The 10,156-nt window shown below is 40.0% G+C and overlaps 1 protein-coding gene across 2 annotated transcripts in view; it reads right to left on the bottom strand.

Moving 5' to 3' along the window:
- LOC102312506 overlaps nt 1-10,156 on the bottom strand; it is a 64,436-nt gene that overhangs the window by 38,025 nt on the left and 16,255 nt on the right. For both annotated transcript variants that reach the window (XM_042222450.1, XM_005925691.3), the window contains exon 3: nt 1,446-1,607. In XM_042222450.1, coding sequence (XP_042078384.1) covers nt 1,446-1,607 — 162 coding nt within the window. The remainder of the gene's footprint in view (nt 1-1,445; nt 1,608-10,156) is intronic.

The raw sequence follows: 10,156 nt of genomic DNA, 5'->3' as shown, positions 1-10,156 counted from the left end.
ATTTTGGGGCATGTATTCTGTAATCTGTAGTGGAATATATTTTAAAAGTAACCTTCCCAATAGGACGGTGTCTATTTTGGGAAACTCAGAGTTGCATCCTTGATTTTTGATGATGTAGTTCTTCTGGCTTCATTTATGTGCCTCTGGCATCCACTGGAGCTGTTCCAAGTGAGGATGTACTGGCAGATTGCTGCAACATCAACAGCACTGTGGGCATTGTACTGGATTGCTGTAGTTAAGAGAGAGCTTACCTTCACCTATGGTCATGAGCCCTTGGTAACAACCAAAAGAATGCAATCATAAAGCAAGTCAAGATGCTTTCCCTCTTTATGGTGGCTGAGTTCAGTCTTAGCAAAATGGTAAGGGACTGGATAATCCTGGAGCAAAGTCCCTATTTGTGTTGTTAGGGTATTTGTTTGGAGGTTTTCCAGGTTCTCCCATACCTGCTGAAGAACTCCCATTCCACAGCATCCCAAAGGTACTCTATCGGACTATTCATTGCATCTAGGTGACTGTGCAAGTCATTTAGATGCAATGAACTCACTGTCATGTTCAAGAAACCAATTTGAGATAATCTGAGCTTTGTGAAATTGTATATTATCCTGCTGGAAGCAGCCATCAGAAGATGGATACACTGTGGTCATAAAGTGGTGGTAATAAAGCTGTGGTGTTTAAATAATGGTTATGAGAATACTGCGGGGGCCCAAAGTGTGCCAGGAAAATATTCCAGACACCATTACCCCACCATCAGCATGAACTGTTGACACAAAGTAGGATGGATCGATGTGTTTATGCTGTTAATGCCAAATTCTAAACCCACTCTTTGAATGTTGCAGTACTCAAGACTCATCAGACTACGCAACACTTTTCCAGTCTTCTGTTGTCCAGTTTTGGTGAGCAGGGTGAATTGCAGTCTCAGTTTCCTGTTGTTGCCTGATAGGAATGGCGCCTTGAGTAGTGTGGTCTTATGCTGCTGTAGCCAATCTGCTTCAGTCTTTAACATTCTTGGTTGTTACTAGTGGTTATTTGAGTTACCGTTGCTTTCCTATCAGTTCAAAGCTATTTGGCCATTTCATTCAGACTTCTGTGAGATGTTCTGAATACCCTGCTTAGCCTGTTGCCACCACCACCTAAGTAAAAAGCAGAAGAGGATGACGGGGTGGTGTTCAAACCACCTGCGAGAAGTCTTTTAAAATACTGGAAAAGACCCAGATAATTGACTGTCAAAGAATTAAAAAGCAACAGAAATGTATAAAAGTGAAAACTGTAAATATGTAGACTCAATATGATTTATCTAAACCGTATTCATTTTCTCAATAAAACTTGCTTCCTACGTCCCAAAAATTGCCCTTCTTAAGCTAAAACCAGGAAATGAAAGTTGTGCCACAAAATGCATAAATAAAAAGGCAGCCATCTCATAAAGCCATGCACGCGAGCACACACACCTGCGCAGCTTCTCTGTAAATTTCTCCAGTTCCTCCTGGGCCCGGCGCAGCTCTGTCTCGAGGTACTGCCGAGTGGAGTCAAACTCAGTTTCCACCATCTCTAGTTTGTGGGTAGTGTACGACAGGCGCTTACGTAGGTCATCCTTGTGGTCGTGAAATGAGCTGAACAGATAGCAGAGAGCGTTTAGAGAAAAGGAAAGAAGAAGATAAAGTCGCACAATAGTGGTGCACTTTTATTTCTGTCAGTTTGTCAGATTCAACAAGCCAAGCACAGAATGCTAGAGAAAACAGAGACAAGCTGAAAAGGCATTATGTGTTAGTGTGAGAGGGAGGGAAAAGGGTGAAGTGTAGCTGGAGTGTAATTCAGTTTGGGGTCAGAGAGGTCCCAGGCAGGGGATAGCAGGGAGGCCGATGGGGAGGAGTAGATGGATGGAGGAGGACTACTAATCATTTCCCATTCACAAAAAAGGAGTAGAACTGGGAAAGGAGCTCCCATCGGTGTAATGGTGAATTTTTATTACACCCTCCACCCCCTTCACCATCAAATGTGTGAAAGAATAGAAAAAGATTTTTGCCCCTGGACTTGGACCACTGGTGATTCATAGAAGAAGGGGCGAAAATACAGAATGAAACACAACTTTGTGTACGAGAAGGCTTTAAAAGAAAGATGGCATGAGAGAGAATGAGAGGCCAAAAGAGCACTGTTTCAACACCATCCCTGTCAACAACACCAGGCAGGAAGAAATACTTTGGTTGTGTGTTTGATGCAGTTTTGCGCATTAACAATGAAAACACGCTGACAGGACTGACTGTGGGAATGGATATGGTAGTGGAAGGCTATAAAGATTGGGAGCAGGAGCCATGTGCGCTCTGGGGGATTTAGCATTGTGCCAAACTGATGGATACTTGGCTCATGGAGAGGTTTGATGGCTCGGCCTAACCATCCAGCAGGCGCAATGACAGCATCTTCCAAGTTCACCTCGGTTCTAACCCTCAAGCTAATCTGACACTAAAGTTGGAGTGTCCATAGTAACTTAGAGGCTATGCCATGTAAATGGGTGGTGCAATAGGCTAGCCTTCACGTCTGTGTCCTCAGTTGAGAATCTGCACTAATTAAGCCTTTATAAAGTCATAAGAGGTAATCTTATATGCATGGGACCTCATGCTAGGTACTGTGAACGTTTTTTTTCTCTTCTAGTCTTGATCATATGCTAAACCGAGGTCAGCAAAGGTCTAAGAATTGCATTTTGAGATGGAGTTAGTAACATGTTTAAAACCAGTTTAAAATCTTTCAGCACATTTTAAAGGAACTGGTCTAAGACCTCCTGGGTACTTTGTCTTCGTGATATTGAGCCCATGATGGAAAGGCCAATCACACTTCTCTTTAATTTCTGTAGACACTTTCACCTGGGACAGTGTGGTTTGAATACCATGTCAGCACTCACTTTTGTTGATGCTGTGGTAGACGAAAGTGAATACAGACATAAAACTGCTCTAGGTCCCCCCCTCCTCGCAGTTTTAATCCTCGGACACGGTGTCTGCAGGCTTACTCTGTGTAGGGACGTAAACAAGTGTATTATACAAAATGTGATGCTACCCTTCAAGTATGGAATCAGAGCCAGAATGCTTTTAGCTTATAAACACTAGAGGAACGGTCAAACAGTTCGCTTGCACCTCCAGCAGCTAAACACAACACTTCTTGCTTGTTTACAAAGAGAGAAACAGAGACGTTCGCTGGATAGTTTATTTTATCTGTTCAATATCCCGATGCAGGTTTGCCCTCCTAAGTGATTTTGCAACACAATCTTTACACCAGCTTCAAGTCATGTTGTTAAAAAAATACATGGCAAGGAGCCCCAAACCTTTTGCTGGTGTCCTCTGTTTTTGGTCCAAAGCAGAGTGCCATTAAACTAGATTTAAATGTCAGCCAACACATGAAGGGATGTGATGATGAGCAATGGCAATGAATAGATACAACGCTATGTTTTTAATGGCTTTTTAATGGTTATAACCTCCCAATGAGAATCCATTTCCACGAGTTAAAATGAATGAAATGGATTCATCAATGATGCGGTCGATGTTTAGATTCTGAATAACTCTGCTGACTGACTCGTCTTACCTCCTTTTTTGATGTTTGCAACCGTTTCTCTGGGTTTTGAGAGCAGTTTTGCCAATATATATCTTTTTCATATTTTTCTCTGTGCTCCGGCTCTCATGTGTGTGTAGTTGGTGCTGCTTCTGCTGCTCCTGGTCGTCTGAATGCTGAAGCCAAGTTTGAACTATAACCGCAAACCGACAGTCAAAGCTTTAAGTCTTGCCTGGGGAGGCAGATAGCAGTTGGCTATCTGTGATGACCCTGGCAAAAGAGCAGAGAAAAACAGCTTTGAAGTCCCACAGATTTAGCAGCACATTTAGTTGCGTTAACTCCAGAGAGAAACAGAGATTTTATGCGTGTTCAGAAAATGAGCTTGTTTGGTACGAGAGAGAGAGCAGAGCTGACGGATCAATGAGATAAGTTCAATAGCAAGGAAACTTGAAAAATATTGGGAAGTGTGATTTATTGCACCTCCAGTTTAACTTTCATTACACAATCAGCGCACAAAGCTCTTTGTGATGTATTCTATCATTTCACAAGCAAAAAAACATATAAGCATCATGTGAATTTCTAAAAATAATACTAAAACCAACACTAGTTAAAGAAAACTGCAACACTGAATTACATCAGTGGCTGTAGCTCAGGTGGCAGAGCAGCCACTAATCAGAAGGTTGGTGGTTCGATCCCAGGCTGCCTCCTGACTGCATGCCAAATATCCTTAGGCAAGATACTAACCCCATGTTTGCCTACTGGTGGTGGTCAGAGGGCCCGGTGGCGCCAGTGTCCGGCAGCCTCGCCTCTGTCAGTGTGCCCCAGGGCAGCTGTGGCTACAATGTAGCTTGCCATTGTAAATGGGTGAATGACTGAATGTAGTGTAAAGCACTTTGGGGTCCTTGGGGACTGAGTAAGGCGCTATACAAATGCAGGCCATTTACATCATTTTAGCTGCATGTTCGTCCTTTGCTTCCTTCTCGCTCTTGTTGTCAACAATTAAATGCAGCCAATACAAAGAGACGCTAAGTTATTGACTAGCTGAACGCAAAAGGTTATTCCCCAATAAATCAGGGTTATGATGAATGCGTGTGTGTTTCTACTTCCATCGCTCATCATCGCTCTGCGTTGCTGGGGCTTGAACTCGAGTCTGCTGCGCTGTAAGAACTTAATAACCTGCCACTGGCAAGCATGAAATGTCAAAATAAACCTTTCAAGGTGTGAGCATATCTCTCTTTATGCAGCTGTGTTTGGTGAGACCTGCTGATATTACTCCAGCTGCACATACACAATAACAAAATATAAAAATGGTGCTACTAAAGGAAGCTCCATTAAAAGTAAACTACAGGCTATTTTCTAAAGTCGATTATTTAGTTATGCATATCTTTCGGTGCTCTGTTCAGCAACAGCAACCCTGCTTACTTTTCAAGATTCAACACATCACTTAGTCCACATCTTTAAATTTCTTCATTTTTTATTAGATTTATTCTTGGGATTTTACAAAAGAAATGTTTGAAAAAGAAACAACGTAGTAGGAATAACTGGGAGCCTAAAATATAATCAGATTTAACACTAATCCCATTACTATGCAATGCACAGTAACATTATGATGCTGACGTCTCTTTTTTCCCATAACACCTGCAGTGACCTACAAGCCATTTTTAAATTCTAAAATGAATTTAATAAACAAACAAACTGGCATATAACTGTAGCTTTTCTTACCTATCACACAGTACTGTGCAAAAGTCTTGAGCCACGCATCATTTCTTTATATTTTGCTAGGGAAATGGGTGCAGGAATTTACTGAAACGTGTGCAGAGTGGCAAACACCACTGGCTGAAATGCCAACTCCTCCAAACATTCAGACAATAATTTGGATTGACTGATTTTCCGTCCAGTTCTTGAGTAATTTTGCATAACTCGGCCTTTCCTCGCTGTTTTCCTTTTTTAATAATGGCTTTTTAAAATAAATTTCTGAATTCAACGAACAGTACGAGGATCAGCTGCAGGGCCAGATGCATTTCTCAGGTCCTTGTCTGATCAGGTCAGATAGTTTTTTAGGCCTGGCACTTCTTTTATGCACCCAGTTAAGGACCCCGTGCACACCATGCTGAGATATGGCAATATTTCAGCTAATAGGCCTTTGAAGCACTTTGTGAGTGCAAAAATACAATTAAATTACTATCAAATTGGTGTTCTGGTGATCTTAATCTAGATTCAACTGAAGAAATTTGGAACACATTATGCAACAGACTGCTGTGAACACTGCTGTGCTTTAAGATATAATTTGAAATGGGTTCTTTGTTGTCTTTCACGTGTAGACACAACCTTGATTCTTCTCTTGTTTTCGAGCCCTTTGTTATGTTTGAATGCCTTATAGCCCCTTAACGATGCCCTACCATAATTATAATAATTTATATAATTAATATCACCATTTGTAACCAGAGTGCCAACCTCACAGTGAGTCTATATATTTCCCTTTTAAACCAAAAATGTCCCATACTTAAGAGCCATGCATGAATAAAGACATAAATAATGACACCAGCACAACTTATTTCAGTACACACAGAATGGTAAGGTAGCACTCTTACGACAAACTGGATTGAATGTTTTGTCACCAATTCTAATGGCACCATGACTTAAGCTATTAATTTTAATCTCTGTTTAGTAATGGCTCAGGAAACAATGGCGGTTTCTGGAAACACTGTTAATACGGCTGCTAGAGCCATTTTCTTATCTGCAACGCACAGAGGGAGAGAGACAGAAGACAGAAATAGTTGCTGAATTTGTAAGTAAGTGCGGCTGTGTAGAATCTGTCCTGACATACACAAATGCACCTACATATGCTCCTCCCTGAAGTGTGTACAAGGTACTGTACCCTTGCTGTATCGTATCACGTCCCCCATGGGGATAAGCTGCAGATCTTGGTGCCTCTGGTGTTGTTTGGTAAGGTAAACACTATCCACATGAAGAAACAAATCTCCTCAGAGCACCTTGTCATAGGCTTACTGCTGTTTTCACACTTTCACAACTCCAAAAAGCACTGATATGTAAATCAAACACAGTCTACTTTTTTCCAGCCTTGCCACATAAGTATTAAGTGAGCTCTATAGTGTGGATGGAAACATAAGTAAACCCTGTTTACCTGAAATACTTTCCCAGACTGCTGCAACTTGTCACAATCATCCGACAATGCACACTACAGGGAGTACAACAAATGGTTGTTGTAATGCTGCAGACTATAACCTACTTCAGGCAGACATCTTCCACCTACTCTGACTCTCTACTTTTTCTCCTTAATGAGAATGGCTCGGCTAGCAGTTTAATCCAGAAAAACAACCTAATGCAAAACCAGTAAAAGGTCACAACCAGCCAGCATCCATCTTGGATTCACAACAGAGAGGCCTAATAATGCTTGCGGGTTGATTTACTTGTAATGAGCCACAGGAGTTGAGTGAGGTAGAGCTACTGCCTGCCACATATACTATTCACAGGGAGCAAATAAAGGCATTAAACTTTCATGGTCACAGTGCCATCTCTCCTGAAGTCTAATGTTAAATCTAACCCTTCATTTTATAGCTTGAAATGTGTCTTTGTTGTTAATGTTGTTGCTCAATGATGATACCAGGCAAACAGCTTAGCTATATTAAACCTTTTAATGAAGTCCTCCTAATAACAGAGTTTTTTGTCACTGCTTTCTAGAATCAGAAAAAATGTCACTGCTTTATTAGCAGCTGCAGAAATAATTGTTTATTATCACATACTGGTTAAAAAAAATAAAGACTGTCTATATTTTTCTTCATTAATTTGCTAGTCATGCTTGGGGACATCATATTTGAAGAATGATTGTATAGTACATAATGTATGGATAAGAATTTACTGAAATGGCAGATTCATCTATTAAAAAGCTTTCCCTATTATGTTATTACATAAATCGATCATCCTAAACATTAAAACCAGGGTGACTTGAATGCCACTGATCATGGCATTACTATGTAATGATTCAAAAATTTGGAATCCTCAAATACTTCTTAGAAATGCTGTTGCAAATCAAGGATGCTCCCATTGCACTGGAGATTCCCCCGTTCAGTTTTATGGAAAATGCAACACAAAACTGGTCAGGAATGGCCTCAAATTACTGAGACGGCAATTTATCTCAGCTTTTGCTGGATGCACATGAGCCCCCAAGGGATCCATTGCCACATGACGCAACAGCTCTCCCCAAGAGGTTCCATGTCTGTGCTCCACAGACCACTGTTAGATAAATGGTGTATGCTGTTAACTGTGCTGCTATTTTTTCCAGTGGTTACAACTGCACCACATTCTTATGGATAAAAATTTTATTAATATTGCCTTTTTTGCTTAAAAATGCCTTACATAAATATATGGTTAATAATTCTGGTAGGAAGGTTCCAACAATAAAACACAAGCTGTAAAAAATAAAAAAATGTCTAACCAACAACTGCTCCGCCCAGAGGTATTAGATTCAAACAGACCAAACAGAAGATGAAGTGTTGATAATTAGAAACCTTTCTTCAAGTATTTTTTTCCCACTGGTATTACGTACCACATCGGTCGAGGCTTAACTCGACAAGCGCGAGTTGTGCATTTCCTCTGATGCAAGACTCCAGAAATATGGCAGTCTCTTGTGCATGCTCCACTACCAGCGGCCAGAAAAACAGCTCTGTGGATTAAGCCACCGGAGTAATGTTGATGATGACTAGTCAACATAATTTGCTGCCTGAAGACAAGAACGGCAACTGAGGAGTAATCCACATACTGTTTATTGCCTTTAATTTCTATCTACATATCAAAAAGGACTTAACCTTAAGTGGGTAACAACTTTGATAAAAGCTTCCAGTTACAGTTTCATTTAGGCAACTAAAATCTAAGAGGTGAACTAAATTATACAGAAATGTTGATGGGAGCACACTAATTAATTGCACTTTTGACTGCAGTATAATCTAGGACCTGTTAAAAGTACAAACACCTGATATTGCAGTTGGAAGTAATGTCAAGCATAGTTCAAGGCTGCAGAGCTAATACCTTTTTTCTACAGTACAAGCTCCTGAGGATAAATTAACTGATAACAAATAGGTTCCCTTGCTGTGTTACGACTCATCAAATTTTCTCAAGCTCCTTTACAGGTCCTTGGCCCTTTAAATGGTATATCAGTCATACCAATAAAGTTTTATTTGCGGGAGTCAACGTTTGTGAATGTACACCTAACGAGCTTCAGAGGAAGCAAGCTTTCGATTCTGACTATTTGAAGGGAGATTTCACATTATCCCTGATCTGATCACATCAGGGGGCCACAGCATGAGTAACTGGAGACATTCATTCCCACATAACTGGTGTGTTTGTATGTGTTGTGTAGTTCAGTGCTGGTGTGGGAAACTGTTCTTTAGTGCATTTGTGGTTAAGATTACATGAATGATCGTTCAATTATCGTCACATGATTAGTGCTTTCATTTTCTCAGTTTCCCAATAAATATGTCAATACCAACTCACTGAACCAATCAGTGTCTTTAAACTAAGTGGCATAAAAGTCATTTTGCCTCAGTGTAGGATCATCACGCATCAGAGAGATTTCAAGGTGATGTACAAAGAGTTATTTACAACCCCACTTTTAATTTGCTGCTGCCAAACTACACTCCTCATAATCCAATCTACATTTACTTTGCTATTGTGCAATATAACTTTTTATTACCTGAACCATCACCTGGCACACAGGAAAGCATGACTGCTCTAACCTGAGCAAAGCTAAGCAGCAGGTTAGGGTCAGTTTACAGACAGCAAAATTTGATATTATAAGGTTAAAGAGACAGTATAGCTCGAGTTGCACTGGGATCTCCTGCAGCTCATATAAGTTTATGGTGATATTAAATTGCTTCTCTAATTGTTTCTCTTTGCTATTTGACCCCAAGATGATTGATAAAAAACTATGTAAGCTGGGGAGTGTCTTCACTGAAGGTTATGGTAAGAAAAAGGTTGAGTGGGTTAGGGTTAGGGTGGTGATAAAAATATATCTCCTTTCTGACTTTCAGTTTAATATCTTGATATAGTCTAACAACAGTAAAATTAGAAACTGACTTTCACTCCTGTGACAACAAGATTTTGAGAGGGATTATTTTTCGGCTTTGTCTTGTGTCACCACGAGTGGCATGTAGTGACTTTTACAGAAAGGTGAGTAGAGACGATAATGGTTAAATTGGACCATAATAAAACACAGATACAGTCTCGTGCATCTTTCTGCACTCCTTCCTGAAGAACTGTTTAATGTCATTATTTGTACATCATCAGTATATTTACTATTAGCTGACAATGATGAATAGGGTACTTAAGAGTACTTATTCTGCAGAAAAATGTTCCCCATCAGTGTTGAAGGGATTAAAACTACTGCTGTACATATTTAAGTTGGGATCATTTTAAATACTTTGTAATCTCTTTCATTTAAAGTAATATGACATATTCTAAAAAAATGTGAGGAGTGAGGACCCCATTCCTGAAAAAACAGCTGTTAACCGAGTTTAGAAAAACAGGTTTATACCTTAATTATATATCTATCTATCTATATATGTGTATATATATATATATATATGTGTGTGTGTATATATATATATAT

The sequence above is a fragment of the Haplochromis burtoni genome, unplaced genomic scaffold (assembly GCF_018398535.1).
Source record: "Haplochromis burtoni strain Fernald_Lab_line unplaced genomic scaffold, NCSU_Asbu1 Contig_86, whole genome shotgun sequence".
NCBI lineage: Eukaryota > Metazoa > Chordata > Actinopteri > Cichliformes > Cichlidae > Haplochromis > Haplochromis burtoni.
This window is presented reverse-complemented; position numbering and strand designations above follow the sequence as displayed.